At 40.8% G+C, this 15,939-nt stretch overlaps 1 protein-coding gene across 1 annotated transcript in view; it reads left to right on the top strand.

The window, feature by feature from the left end:
* furina (furin (paired basic amino acid cleaving enzyme) a) overlaps positions 1 to 14,705 on the top strand; it is a 74,406-nt gene extending 59,701 nt beyond the window's left edge. Inside the window, exons 9-15 of the mRNA XM_054608875.1 lie at positions 1,351 to 1,451; positions 2,408 to 2,511; positions 2,756 to 2,873; positions 5,904 to 6,083; positions 6,176 to 6,300; positions 8,091 to 8,213; positions 9,437 to 14,705. Coding sequence (XP_054464850.1) covers positions 1,351 to 1,451; positions 2,408 to 2,511; positions 2,756 to 2,873; positions 5,904 to 6,083; positions 6,176 to 6,300; positions 8,091 to 8,213; positions 9,437 to 10,047 — 1,362 coding nt within the window. The 3' untranslated portion in view covers positions 10,048 to 14,705. The remainder of the gene's footprint in view (positions 1 to 1,350; positions 1,452 to 2,407; positions 2,512 to 2,755; positions 2,874 to 5,903; positions 6,084 to 6,175; positions 6,301 to 8,090; positions 8,214 to 9,436) is intronic.
* The last annotated feature ends 1,234 nt before the right edge of the window (positions 14,706 to 15,939 follow it).

Raw genomic sequence — 15,939 nt, 5'->3', positions numbered from 1 at the left:
TTCTTCTCCATTCATTCAGTCTTGGTCCATTAAAATTATTATGAATTGTGAACGGCTGAAACGCAATGGCAATCTGTTGCTGCTTAATATTCTTGTCACAAACACAAAATCACACACACACAGTCTTTCTCTTTCTAGCAGCCAAGCCAACTGGACGGACAGCTTATGACATCTCCATGACATGTGGCTGGTCTCTTAATGCCTCGGTGCTGTACTCATTTAATTGTGCTGTCATTCATGAACCCAGGAAAGAAGAGATGGAGTAGAAAAGAGAGGGTGGGACCTCTGGGGTTCTGCAGGAGTGAATATGTTAATGTCTGTTTAGGGCTTTTTTTTTCACTTATATTATCCTTCTCTCTCAATTTAAAGTAAGGGGGATATGGGATGCTCCTGAATGCATAATTAGAGCATTAAAGTCAGTCCTGCCAGTGCATTTATTAAAAGATCAGCTTCTGGAGGCTCTGCGTAAGCCAGCACAGGGAGCAGGTTTTTGACTCCAACTTCTTTTGTATTAGTTTTATTCAGTAACTTAGATTGACCTGCCCTGTTGGATTATACCGTGGGTGATTGAGGACTTTTTGCAAGGCAGTGTTTTGTAACCTTTGTCTTTCCCAAGATCGTTTTTGCTGAGTACAAACATCCTGGTTCTTCACCGCCTTGCTTTGTATTCATGCAGCTGCAGAAGTTCACTCCTGGGAGATGCCCTAATACAACCACAGCCCTCTGCTGTGGGTCATAGAGGAGATTTCTACTGGAGCAGTTGATCTGAAAAGAGTCTTGCTCAAAGACACCTCACTGGTAGTTGTTGAGAGAGGTTGAGCATAAGTTATAAGATTTCCCTGCTTTGATTTTCCTGCTGGTCCAGGGAGCAGTGCTGAATACTTTTTGCTCTTAAGTTCCTGCTTCTTTAACTGTAAGGCAATTTCCGCCGCCAATAAATATAAATGAGATAGTAAGCGAGGAAGAGATGGAGGGTTAAGTTTTTGCTCACTTAAAGGAGACAAATTCACAGTTACCAGGGCAAAGTTACAACACCAATAATCCCATCTACAGCACAGGACTGTTTGAATAGGATTTAAGTGCATGCATTCATGCAATGTAAAGGGTACAAAAAAATTTCGGTCGGGGGGCATGTCAAGAATTTAAAAGACTTGTGAATGTATTTTTAAATATTAAGGCGCAAGAGCAGCTCAGGTAAAAGTTTAGGACTTTTGATACTGTATGAAGACCGGCCAGAGTTTTAAATCTGATATGGAAGAATAACTTAGACCAAGAAAAAAAACTAAGAATTTTTTTGTTCTTTTTTGTCAGAGAGGTGTATTTTAGCTTTACCATGTTCATCTTCCATAGGTGACGACAGACCTCAAATCGAAATGCACAGACTCCCACACAGGCACATCTGCCTCCGCCCCACTGGCTGCTGGGATCATCGCTCTTGCCCTTGAGGCCAAGTAAGTGCTTATCACCATTTTCCTGAGTCTCTCCAAGCCTTGAAATTCTCTTCAGCTTTGCAGTCTCATTCAAACCTTCCCCATCTGCATATTTCCCCGTCCTTTGTTCATTAAAATCATTGTATCATATGTAGAAAAAGTGTTCAAAATATAATTTGTACAGAACAAACTCTCTCATTAAGCTAAGTTTATTCTAGAGAAATTTTCAGAAACTGCACAATTTCTTTAGAAAGCTTACGGTAAGTAGTTTGAATTAAATTTGCAAATTGGTTGTTCCGTGGCAAGAGGTTCCTTTTTTTTTTGGCACAGACTTTTTGAAGCTTGATTATAGATTTAACTAAATCTAAACTAAATCAGGCTTTAACTGCAGGTGCTGCTTGTCTATGCATCGATTCTGCTCGATTATCCCTTTTTATGAATTACTGTTTAACCCCTCTACCTGACGGGCTTACAGTGCATTAACAATTACAGCACTAATCATTCTTATCCAGGCAAGCAGCACTAATGGAGGGACAAACATGAACGTCAGAATAGTGCTGAAAATGAGTAATTAGTCTTGTGGCAAAAATAAAGTGAGATGATTGCAATAAAATGATTCCTTTAAAGTCAAACCCGACTGGGACCTCCTGTCACTCCTTTCTGTGCATTCAAACCTGCATGGCGGCAGGCAGGACAACCCCTTAACACTTTATATTGGGCAGAAATTGAGTTCAAACACATGTTGACTGAAGATTTAGTCCAATTCAGGAAAGTATGTGACTGGTACTTTATTGTATTTATTCAGCTGTCCACCTCCAGGGTAAGACTGTAGGGCGTATTGTCAGAGGCATCTGTTTGATCTGTTTGACCATTTGTGTCTCCCTTTTTGTGTGTGTGTGTGTGTGTGTGTGTGTGGCTGTCTTTCTCTTTATGTGTCTGTGTGTCTTTGTGGGTGCTTGCACGTACACTCGTTGCAGTAAAAATCTGACCTGGAGGGATATGCAACATCTGGTTGTACGAACTTCTCACCCTGCCCACCTGCTAACCAACGACTGGAGAACAAATGGGGTCGGGCGCAAAGGTACAGCAGCTCTTTCCAAGTTCTCTTTGGCCCTCCACAGTTTGCAGATGCCTTTGAGGCTCATTAGCATGTTATGATTCCAATAAACCAAATTCTAACTAGAGATGCAAGGCCCTGGAATTGGTTGTGTGAAAGCTTAAAATGTAGCTGTAACTCATCTGAAGTTGGAGCAGAGAGAGGATGCTGATCTCAGCAGGCCAACATTTATGTTTCTGTTTCCTCTTTCCTCTCTTGGTCTCTGCAGTTAGCCATTCATATGGATACGGACTACTTGATGCCAGTGCAATTGTGGCACTGGCAGAGACATGGACCAGTGTGAGGCCGCAACGGAAATGTGTGATCACCATGGTCAGTGAGCCAAGGTTAGTACATTACACACGCACACAAAAACACACTTACAGCTCACTCAATTTATCTCACCACCATGATTACAAGAGTCTTCACACATTACAGCTATCGCTTAGAAAAATCTAGTTCAAACTAATTATAAGTAAGAATTCATTTGAATGCAACCCACATAACCCTAATCCTAAACTACATTTTAGAATAATGATCTGTTCAGTCGAAGGTGCCTCTGCTGCCTCACTTGAGTGACAAGCTGACATTATTGTAATGCAGTTGTGTTTAACACTCACTCACATTTATATCGGCTAGCAACCTTACCTTTACCCACAAAACCAGAATCTGAATTTGTCAAAAGCTAAATCTGTACTCACTCTACTCCCAGATTGTTTGTGTCATGATTATCTGCTCAGCAGGGCTAACAGGTTTTCTCCATTTTGTGTTCATAAAGAGAAAAGCAATAGCCTGGTTTACTGATGTAGCAGCTGGTCAGTCACTGGATCAGATTGACTGTGTATTTTAGGAACGCCATTGGCTGCAACAGCGCTGATTATTTCTGGTAGAATATTACATTTTTTGCACATTTTAAACAGAAGTTTGGATTTCAAATACAAAGTGTTATATATACATACAGTATATGATTTATGTTTTTATCTATAAGGGCACTGCACTGATTTAACATACACAATACTATTTAGCTCTTAAAACTCGCTTGTGGCGCTGGAGGAAACTATGGAACAGTAATCAGGATATCTCCTGACTGTCTTAATCTGTCTCCTCTGAGTCAAATTTTTTGGAAGTGCAATACTATATCACTGGTAAACTCAGTGGGGGATTAAGCAGCGTGATAACATAACCTAAATGTTAGAGCCGCAGTGAGCGATAAAAGACATTGACATTAAACTAGTCTGAGCTGTCATGCTTTGCTGCAGTGACGCGTTATGCATTTATCTGCAGCTCGGCTCAGGGTTCCTGTTGAAATGCTCCGTTGGCTTGACAGGGAGCATTTAAAAGAGAAATATTAATTTGTCAATTCATGTGTTGCTTTTGCTGTTAAGACTGTATATTTCTCCAAAGTCAGTCTAAACACAGCCTGACATCTCCTCTTCATTATGCACTCACTGTCACTTCCCCTCGCTGGGTTAGAGGTTTCTCTCTCTTTCACTGGAGCTATGCTCAGAGCAGATGGGTTGAGCGTCTGGGAGCAGCAGTCAAGGCACGTTATTTAATTTACATTTAAGGTGTTTAGCTGGCTCACTTATCCAAAGTGACTTGAAATAAGTCGGCAGGTAAGGGTTCAGTGTCTTTCTCACTGTCAATTATAACCAGAGATTAAATCTTACAGAATCATGACAGTTTCATCAAAAAGGACACATTTCCAGGGAAAACAGCAATACTGCACCATTATGACCATAATCACAATTCCTTTTGCAATCTACTTGTGTAACAGTTAGAGGATGAAAGGATAGCTTTTTAGTTTACAGTTATTCTGTGTTTATAAAGATTTCTTTATAGATTTCAGAGTGGCAGGAGTTTGCAGATCATTGATTTGATTTGTATCGGCTGGCCTAAACTTGAGTTTACATTTGGAAAAATAGATTGGGCCTTAAAGCATGAAGTCTCAGCAGGAAAGCTCCAGTAAGCGTATGTCTAACCAGAAAAGAGAGCACACATTTGATTCACGCTCGCACGTGCACACTTTGTTCTCAGGATTTAGCTCAGGAAATTACCCCCAGGATTGCAACATTTAGTATTTCTGCAAACTGGAGTATTACATGAGTTGGAAACTCTGACAAATCTTTCCAAAAACTGATATATGATCTAGAAAGACTCCAAACCACAAAATGGATGGCAATGCCACAGGTTTGGCTGCCACCCAGAATATTTTCTGGGTAGTTCTGAAAAAACACTGGATTAAAATAGACATTTGTGTCTCTCCAGGATTATTGCTTTAAAAAGATTTAAATTAAAAATAATTTAAGAAAACGTTTCCAATATGTGATAAGTATGTTATTGGTAGATAACGCATTGGAACAGATCTGCTGTGAGCTGCTTCATGCCTGGAGAAAAAACTAATTCCAGCAGAAGACAGCTGAAAAAGAAAATACTGTTTTGCAATGATGGTATTTTGGCGTGTTTTGATGACTCTGAAAAAAGAAATCTTGTATTATTCTCCAGGTGTCTTCTAATTTTCAGCAATTGTGTTTACAGTCTTCACTGAGTTGCTTTTCACCTGTAGCTGCGACTGTAATGTTGACGACAAAAAGAGCCAAACTTGTCGCCTCTCCTTCCTGATCAGAAGCTCTGCAACAGCACCACAAATTCTGCCTCTCCCAGATCTTAAATCACAGCGTGCCGCAGTGGTCAAATGACAATGATAAATCAGCTTCAGCAGCCATTTGTATAAATTTCCATTTCCTTCTCATGTTTTTTTTGTTTTGTTTTGACTCTACCAAGACACACCACAAAATACATGAACGAACATGCAAATGTCGAAGTGCTGCATTGCTGCCCATTTGCATCACAAAGATAATGTGGACATTCACTGTATGACGTTGTTGGCATCTACTGTATAAAAGTGCCGTAAACTAACCTTTTAGACTTTTCCCATGTGAGGCTGCTACAAAGGTCAAAGGAGTTTATGTAGTCCTATAATGAATCATAAAAAATGTTCAGACTGAACCTGGAGGGACTGTGACAGTTCAGTGATCACACCACCTTGAGTCACTAAAACCCGGAGTCTTCCTCTTCCTCAGAATTGTTGTGAAAGCGTGTAATCTCCTAAGCAGGGGAGTAAATAGAGGTGGGTGCTTTACTTCCACAGAGGACACTGGTGCTACACGTTGTGAGACGCTAATCCTGTTCAAGGCCACTAACTCCTCACCCCTTTGCAGACTTTCACACTGGCCCGGAGCCAAGTGTCACACTCGCACAGTAATCTCAAGTGTAGTTTATTCCCAGCTCAGAACCAGCCAGTAATGATTTTAGCAACTAACGTAAACTGCTGTCTTCAAGTGTCTTTTTCATATGTTGTTTCTCATGTTTGACAGGAACATTGGCAGCCATTTGTCGATTAACATGAGTGTGGACGCCTGCATCGGGACAGACAGTCATGTGACGTCATTAGAGCACGTTCAGGCCCGGCTCACGCTTTCCTACAACCGCAGGGGAAACCTGGCCATCCACCTCATTAGCCCTGCAGGAACCCGCTCCACTCTGCTTCACCCCAGGTACAAACACACAAATACGCATACACACAGACAAAACCGTGAAAGTTGGTCAATACAAACTGTTTCCCTACCTGCTGTTGAATTTCCTCTAGGCCTCATGACTACTCATCAGAGGGTTTTAACGACTGGGCTTTCATGACCACCCACTCCTGGGATGAAAACCCTACCGGGGCGTGGACACTGGAGATTGAGAACGTGGCTGGTGCCAGTGACTACGGTAAAGAGCCTGCATGTTTGTGTTCATAACTAGAATTTAGTGCAGTCTTAGTTTATCTTTCTTTTGACCGTATTCAAAAAAAGGATTGCAAATAATGATTATTATCATTACTGATTAAAGCTACTATCCACGCTGGAGTATGAGCGGAAGGAGTTTCTGGAGAACCTGCGTGCTGTAATGCGTTTCCTCTGATTTCACAGGGAATCATATTCAGACCTGATGACAGGCATCAAAAATAACTACATATTAAAAAAAAGTCCCGCTGATGGTTTCGTTTGCTCATTTAGGTCGTATATAGGCATCAGTATTAAATTGAGGCTGTTGTATAGCCAGTTAAAAGGTCTTTGTAGAGACCTTAACATTTGATGACTACTTTTCTGAGTGAATGTCTTGAGGACATCTTCATATAACTTTGTTTTGCTGCTTTGTCTGAAAGCAGTATAAAAACCTAAAGATACTCTATTTTAAAAATGATATTGAACCAAAAAAAGAAGTTTGAGAAGCTGGAACCAGGCAAAGATGATAGTTAATTGATTTTCAGTCAGTTGACTAATCATTATATTAATTTAGGAATAATTTTCATGTAAATAAATGTCTGTTAAGTCATTCTATCTGTCTGTTGCCGAATAAGGTAACACAATGGTGATTGAACCTATGGCCCACGGATGAAAGCCCTTGTATTGCAGTATTACAAACTGTGGCTGCGGTCAATTGACCAAGAAGGAAGGTTCCCAACTGAGTGAAATGACCCGGATGTTTCTAAGTGGCAGCTCTGAGATAGCTGGTCGAGATCTCTAAATGCTTAGGATTGTGTTTCTGTGCTTCCTTTTTATCTCCTATAGCATAAGAACACAGGACCATTCTAACTTTAATTGTACAGCACTGAATTTGTCACTGTAATGTTATACATTAAGTTTATTTAAGAAAAACTTATTTCAGCATTCATTTAGAGGGACTTTATTAACATATATATAGAGTTTATATATGTTTTATCTTTTGGCATTTCCTGCCTTTATCTGACAGTGACCACAGAAATACGGGAGCGAGGCAACTAGTGGATTATACCCGGTGCGTCGCGGTCACGTTGTACATTATGCGTCTTAACCACGAGGCCACCAGGACAGCATAGACATTACATGAACATTAATCTGTTGAGTCTGGAGTTCAGCCCAAGGGTTAAGGATTCAGTGCCAGGAGATTAGAGATCAAGTGACTCCTACATCCAAAGTGCCTTTTGTTCTCTTTATAGGAGCTGTGAAGCTGACTCTGAAAGGCTCCGCAGTAACCAGTGTTCTTATAGCAGGGAGCATGATAACGCAGTGGAGTGAATATTTCACCCTTTCTGTTTGTGCTTGCATCCTCCAACAACCGTCTGCATCTACATCATCCACCCACAACACGTTATTCAGAAGCCAAGAAAACCCAAGAAAAAATATCTAGATTTTCTTTTAAACTAAGAAGATATCTAAACGCCTCACACCTCCCTCCTCGGGCAAGAAGAGATTTACTAAAGTGGAACCTCACACTTGAATGATTCTTCATAGATGTGCACTTTATAACTCTCATATTAGGCACAGAGTGAAACCATGCTGTCTTTAAATGGTAGCTCATTTCAAGGATTTTTGTCATTTTGTGTCATTTTATGCAGAAAATCCAAGAGTCTACAATGAGAAGAGGATACATTTACAAAATCCACCCTAGGGAGTGTCAGAGCCTTTCTCTTTTTTGACAGGCCTACTTTGTCTCTTGGCTAATTTAATTATTTTTATCTCCTCTATCTCTCCACTCAGGCACTTTGACCCAGTTCATCCTGGTGCTGTATGGCACCGGCTCAGCATCTTCCAGCTCCTCTGACAAGGCTCAGCCTGTCAATGGCAACTGTAAGACCTTGGACCTGAGGCAGATATGCATCGGTAAGACCAGCACTTATTGTCCACAGTTTGGTCCTCACAGGAAGTTACTGTCACAACAGCTCTCGGGGGGGGTAGTGTAATAACTGAGTCATGTTGAGATGTGACATGTGTAGTACGAGTGAGGTGAACAGGATGAAATATTATCCCATGTGTGCTCAGCTGCCTCTGTTTGCATTGCATGTCTCTGTCAACTGTGGGCAGACAATTGGCTTATTCAAACTCTTCCTGCAAACAAAAGAAGATCTAACTTCTGATTAATCTCTTAGTCTCTCAACTCAAACAAATCGGACTGTAAGAAATGAGCAGCACAGAGGAAAAGGAATTATTGTCCTGGATTTCCACTGACTACACCACAACCCCAGAATAAAGCCCCTTGCCCCCAGAGGCTTATCCCTTGTCAGACCGATAGCCGATGGGTTCAGAGATTGACTTCTGATGAGATGAAATGAAATGAAATTTGACTGCAGGTCCTTTTTTAATAACCTCATTTAAATGTAATGGTGCCCATATGGCCATCTCCTACCTAATCCAAATACTGCTATAGGCAAGGTCTGGAGATACTATTTTATTTGAGGCCACCTACATGTTGTCTGAACAGTGATAGTCTGACCCCTACAGGCTGTCAGAGGTACTAACATACCAACAGAAAAGATTATATGCAATCATTAGAGGGTGAACAGAGTTTAATTATCATATCGTATGTTATGATTGTCATGTATCATGTAGTACACGATTCTCTCTGATTTTGGGATCACAACTACAGTTGACAAGTAAATTACATTTTCCTCCTTCTGTTAGCTCTCACTCCTGTTTTCAGCTCTATTACCCCCAGCACGCAGTCTGTTAATTGCCATTACAGGCAATGGTCTGCATCTGGAGCGCCTGCATATAGAAATGCCTCTGTTGACTCAAACATGCTGCTCTCAGCATATACATTGCAAATCTTCTTTCATCATCAGTTTTCTTAGAAAGTAAAATAGCTCTCACAGAAGTGAAAATGGCGATTCAAAAGCTAAAATTGCCCTTAAACTTTGAGACAACCCACAGAAAATGAATATATAATTATCAAGCACAACGTGTTCCACCATGTGAACTGTGCCCTCTGAGCCTCGACTGTCTGGGCAAGAATCCTGTTTCTCTGTTTTTGGGTTGTCTGACTCATATCAGGAGATAAAAGGTTTGTGTGCAGCTTTTTATTTCAGTTTTGTTTTTCTGTCTTACAGAGTGCGACGCCGGCCACTACCTCTTTCAGCAGGGCTGTGTGAAAGAATGTCCAGCAGGCTTCTCAGTGGGCTCCCAGCCCCTCAACTACACAGTGGGAAACTTTATATCAGCCTCCGTCCCAGCCTGCCTGCCCTGCCCACCGCCCTGCCTGACCTGCAGCAGACTCAGCCCTCGGGCCTGCCTGTCCTGCCCTCCTCACAGCTCCCTGGACCCCATCTCTGGCACCTGCTTGCACCTCAACCAGTACATGCGCGAGTCCCCTGACAGCTTCATGATGGGTCAGGGGAACCCGGGGATGCAGCTCCAGCTCAACTCCCGGCTGCCCATCACCATCGCCGTGCTCAGCTGCATGGCCATCATCGCCACCTTTGCTGGCACCTTCCTGATGCTGCAACTGCGCTCCGGCGCACTCATCAAGCTGCCCTCTCTGGAGGCTGGCGGCGGCGGCGGCCTCGGGGGCACTTTCAGCCTTGGGGGAAATAGGATGGTGTCATACCGCGGCATCCCGACAGTGTGGGGGGATGATGGGGTAAATACAGACTCTGATAACGAAGAGTTTGACGTCCATAATGAGAGGACTGCCTTTATCAAAACACAAAGTGCTCTTTAATCCCTCCCCCACATCCCGCCCTCTCTCCTGCTTTTAAAGTCTTCTCACCCTCATTTGTCTGATGATTCAGAGCTGTGGTAACAACCTTCATGCAGTCTCTTTTTCTGGTTTACCTGTCATCTCTTCTTTCCCGTCTCCTTCTTATGGGGTTCTCCTCTGGGCATCTGCTGTGGGAGACCTGAAGCCGCGGTCTCTCAGGGCTCAGGATAGTCTGAGCTCTTCTCTGTTCATACTTGGGCGCTTCTCTAGCCATTAAACTGGCTCTCCCTCCTCTTGCCCTCAATCACTACCAATATCTGTCTGTGCTTGGTCCATTTTCCCCTCCAGTTCCTTTTTTTCCCCCAGGAAAAAATGATTATTTTTTTCTTTTTTCTTTTGTTTCTCTCTTTCCATCAGTCTCCGTGCAGTAGCCAGACGAGATTGTTAAATGTGAGGAGTAGAGATGTGTGTATGCGTCTGTGTGAATGTGAGCGTGTAAATCTGATGAGCAGTGTACTGCCCTTTATAGAGAAGCTAAAGCTGGTCCTGTCACATTTAGTACTTCAACTTAAAAGTGATAACAAAACATCGTATTAAGAGGCATGAAATCGGATTTGGAAACATTGATTCTCCCTGAAGTGTCGTTTAGTGACAACGTCCAAAATCTGTTCATAAAAGCACCACTCATCTGAAGCGAGGCCCAGTGCATTTAAAGTGTGCACAAATCAAAAGTATAATAGTTGTCAAGGAAATATCCTGACTTTAAGAGTTTAAGATCATGTGTCACACGTCAGATAAATAACACAGACGGTCTGAGAGCCTCTTCTTTCTCTTCATGTTAAGACAATGTTATGTATTTACTTAAAAATCCATCTTCCACACAGTCTTTATTTTATCTGTATAGTTATTGTTCTGTGAGGGGGGCTTTAGTTATCTTACTGTGTACACAGTCTAGAAACATCTCTCTCAGCTCTGGCAGAACAAACTGTGAGTCACACAACCAACAAAGCTTCTTCCAGACTTTTGGGATTCAAGATGGACTCAATTTATCCCGGTTTGAAAACTTTAAATTCTCCTGTGCTCATCTCCTGGGATGGGAGGGTATCAAAAAGTACAACAAATGAAAAGAAGAAACAAAAAACAACATATACACACAGGCTACTCGCTCAACCCTGAGGCACATTCCCTTCCAGGGGCGTTTAATTTCTGTGTTTGATGTGCTCACATCCCGGGGCTGAGAGAGAAGCAGCCGACGTGCTGATGGGACCCAGAACAATATGTGACTGTTGAGCACAAAAGCTTCTCAAAAGCTGCCGGCAGGTGTTGAGTTACCTGTGATTGATTCCTTGACGGAGCAGACGCAGTTAACAATACATCAAGGCCTCCCCTTTTGTCATAGCACATTAGCACTACAAAGATACATTAGACGCATCTCATATCATAATAACTGAAACTTTGTTAACGTGTGAGATAGTTTACTGCTGATGAAAAATGTCTATCTGCCCTCTGAAGTGACGGTTTCCTTAACCACTTTGCTTCATAGTCTCTGCTCTCCTCTTCAAATCTTGAATGCTGTTTAGAAATCCTACGTGGAGACTCCACTTCTCATCAGTGTCTCTGCTCTTACCCTCCAGTCTTCATCTAATCTGAAATTCAGATTATCTCTTCAGCGTACTTGCCAATTAATTATATTCTGAATGATACTGCAGCAACTATTTATTCTGAGAGGTTTTAATCATACCTTTAGGGAAGATAGTTTTAAAGTGATTCTTTTTCTCCTGGGCTGGTTATCATCTAAAATTTGCATCTCATGATTTAACCCAATGTAGCCATTTTGAATCCATTGATCACTTTTCCTACTATGTTGATTTTTTTTTTTTTTTTTTTATTTCCATTACAAAAAAAACAGTGATACTGGCTGAGAGAGGTTGTCATGGTGATGACATGCATACAAAAATGCAGCTGCTCATCCTTGTTTTTTTTTATCTACCTCTCATATCATTCAGCAAGGCTTCATACACCCCTAGAGGAGCTGTTAAATGATCATAGAGGTCAAATTATATGTAGGTCAGATATGGCAATGCTTTTCGGGAAAAGATTTAAGAGGATAGGCATGTTAGTCAAATTTATGTTTTAGAAGAGAGACGAGCAATTTTGATTCAGAATCTGTAAACCTGCTGTGTAAATTCTAGTCCGCTGGATCTTTTAAAAAATGTATTGCATTTAGGATCAGCATTCATGGGCACCCCCACCTGGGCTGAAAACAGAATGGGTAGGAAGGTCCAAAGATCTTGTGGGCCAGCGTTTAAGTGCTAAATCAACATGAAATTGTCACGGGGTTGAAGACCTTTTTGTTCATAAGTTTGTCACTGACAATCAAATAATTTCCTTGGGTTGAAGGCAAGAAGGTGCACAAGCACACAAAAAATAATCGATTTTAATTCAACCACTTTCTCTTGCAAAAGCTTTCTCTGAAGGTATTATTCATAAATATTCAGAGCTGAATGTGATTTGAATTGCAAAAGTGTGTTCAGAGAGAGAGAGAAGAAAAAAACATACGAGTTTCCAAACAACATCCTGTTCAAAAAGATGGAGAGGATTGGTATGTATGCTCTCAAGCACAGCACCGAGCCAGGAAGCTTAATTCATCTCAGATGGCTAGTGCAGGTGTAGCACATTTGGCTTATCGTTGCAGTTTCAACCAGGAAAGCACTAAACGGGATTGGAAACCAACCCCAGAACGTGGATTTAAAGAAAGTGCCCTCAAAAAGAACGACGCTAATGTGGCTGCAGAATAATGAGCGTGTCCTGCATAGCTTTGTGTCACCTACATTAGTGCCTACTGCCATTTAGGCTTCGATTTAGTTTAAGGAGGATGCTAATTTAGAAATGTAATAACTAAAGCCTCAGACTTGAGCTACGAAATCTTATTGACTTCCCAGCTTGGTGTGAAGTGTGTAAACAGAAGATAATGGGCTACTGCGGCACCAAAATTGCTTCCATAAACTATTTTCTTACACTCTGGATGCTAAGAGTTTGCTTTTTTAGAAGAACTGTAGTGTGGGACTTTGACCAATGCAATTAGTATTGATGCGCAGTCTTATAAACATTATCCATTGTGCATCTCCCCTTGCAAAAGATTTATATTGCTTCCACAAAGAATAGAGTTTCTCCTGAAGTGCAAGTTTTCTGGGGTTTTCAGAGAAGCTTCTGTGGCCCCTTGAGTGCACACACAAAGTGATTAATTCATCTTAACTTGAAGTTGTATCTGCTACAGCTTGACAGCTGACAAAACTTTAAACTGATGAACCCGGCGCTTTGAGCGTAAAAATATTCAACTTTTAAGAAAACCATGAATGCGAGCAGCATTAAGTAGCTAGTTCTTCCAAAGCACGGGGAGCTGCTGAACACCATTAGCAGCCAGCTCACTCTTTTCACTGCAAGAATGTGCTGGAAACTACACACTAAAAAAAGAAAAGGGTCTCTAATTGTGCCAGCAAGCAGCTCATCATCATAAGGCTGCCACTTCAACGGCACTAAAGTGTGAAGCCTTTTAATGTAGAAAGTAACAGAAATGTCCGCAAATTGTCTCCTCTGGCTATAAAGAAAAGACTCGCTCATGGAAGTGACGGAGGCTTTTTTCTTTGTACAGCTGATTTATTTCATGTGGAGCTCGATGTTGCTTCAGTCCTGCCTTAGGATGTAGTCATAAGTGATCAATATGAAGTCTGATGGATTTAATAGGAGCAATATCTTTGGCATAACCAAAGACAATCATTTTAATGCTGTCTGTTTAGTGTCACGACGTGTTGCTTTCAGGTTGTCACAGTCCATTGACCCCTTTCACTCACGTTCAAAGTGTTTTGTTGACATCATTCTGTCATCTCAGCTTTTTTTTTTTGAAGATCTGCGATGACACCCTGTATGTTCAGCAGCCGTGAAGGGAGGAGGTAGAATGTATCCCATCTCCATTAACTTAAGGGCTGAATCAGATCTGCGTGCGTCCGTGTGTGCACATGCTTGTTTAAGAATAAATGAAACACTTTGTAATGAGGGAGGCGGGGGTGTTTAGTGGAGCAGCCTCAGACGCCTCTGTTGACCTCCTCCCGCCTCTTGGTGAGGTTCCTGGCTGCACACAGTACCTTACAGATTTGTGACCTATGAATAATGTACAAGAATGACTATCTTACATGGGACATAACTCTAAAATAAGGCCTATTTTTGTACTATATGAATGGTGCAGTGTAATTTTCTTGTAATTTAAAGATACTCTTGTTTTTCTCCATTTATTTAATTGATGTCAATTATAGATTCTACTAAAAAAATAAAGATCTATGCAAATTTGAATGTGTTTTTATTAACTAAAAGGTTTTAAAAGTAAATATGACTTGGTGTAGGCTGGTGTATAAGAACTGAACATTGGTACTAAGATCCTTTACTCAAGAACCAGAACAACATGTAAAAATACTGTTAGTAAAGTCACAGAAGTAAAAGTGCTCATTCTACACATAATTGGCCCCTGTGACTGATTTATTATTAATTGTTACATTATTAGATTTTTATACGTATGCATCTCTGTGTAAACAGCATTATACTGTTGCAGCAGGTCAAGTGGAGATATTTTAACTACTTAATATGTCGTAAAGTGGATTAATAAATCTGAGTTTGGGATTGTGAAAGGATTTAGTGGAAGAAAAAAATAAAGTGCTGCTCACTTTCTTCATTTTATGACTTTTCTTTAATCTTTGGTTTTGTGCAAACATTTTGTTAAAGGCCCACTATGTAAGATTTAGTGTCATCTAGTAGTGTATTGCAGATTGCAACCAACTAAATACACCTCTGCTCAACCCTCCCCTTCCAAGCATGTTGGAGAACTAAGGTGGCCTTCAGGTAGGGGAGAGTTATCTTTTCGATTTAAGTACAACTAAAAGCTACTATTATCCATACTCGGCTTTTCTACATTACTAAATTATTGCTTTTTAAAACATTTAGAACATTCAGAAAAGGATTATAATTTATATTTTAAATAAATCTAAATATTGTTTCTAGAGCATCACCAGTTTTGTTTACAACAGCAAAGTCAATATATAAATTCATTAATATCTCACTGGAAACAAATCAAACATTTTAATAAAATAAATAACACTTCTGAGTGAAGTTTATAAAGAATGAAGAACACATCTGTCAGTATTAGTCATTCCTCCTTTCCCCCTGTCCTGCTGGCTGCTTTGTCTCAGCCCGCAGAGGAGTTAACAAAAAAAAAGGTTGGAGGAGCTCATCCCGACAGTGAGAGCAGAACAAATGGGCACTGCAGCGTGATAATAAACAACTTCATAACTTTAAAGTACTAATAAAAACAGAGCCAGTGTCCATTCTAGGGTGCTATAAAAACATGGCAGTGCAAGATGGTGGACTCCGTGGAAGACGACCCGCTCCTTACGTACATTTTTCTAAGTTAATGTAAACAATACGATTATAAGCTTTAGATGATTATACACTGATTAAAACGATGTTATGAGCATTTATCCCATTGCTGCCAATTAATCTCCCTAAATGTTACAAAATGTTATTTTAAACATTTCCTAAAAAATAAAATAAAATGACAAGTTAAGATGAGAAATGTCCAGGTAGGAACCGCTGTTTTTAGCCATGCTGCTGTAGCTGCAAGGCTCAAGAGACAGCAATGTCTACCTGATGGTCGGCCCATCTATTGAGGGATTGGCATGAAATTTTGTCTTTACATTGATGGTCCTTAAATGATAAATCCTACTGACTTTGCTGATCCTCTAACATGGGTGGAAAGTAGATAAATTACACAAGTATTAGAGACACAATATTGAGGCTCTTATACTTCATGGGAGTTTTCCAATTGAATGCTTCCTTATATTTCCACTCCACTACATTTCATTTGAC

The sequence above is a fragment of the Anoplopoma fimbria genome, chromosome 2 (assembly GCF_027596085.1).
Source record: "Anoplopoma fimbria isolate UVic2021 breed Golden Eagle Sablefish chromosome 2, Afim_UVic_2022, whole genome shotgun sequence".
Classification (NCBI taxonomy): Eukaryota; Metazoa; Chordata; class Actinopteri; order Perciformes; family Anoplopomatidae; genus Anoplopoma; species Anoplopoma fimbria.
This window is presented reverse-complemented; position numbering and strand designations above follow the sequence as displayed.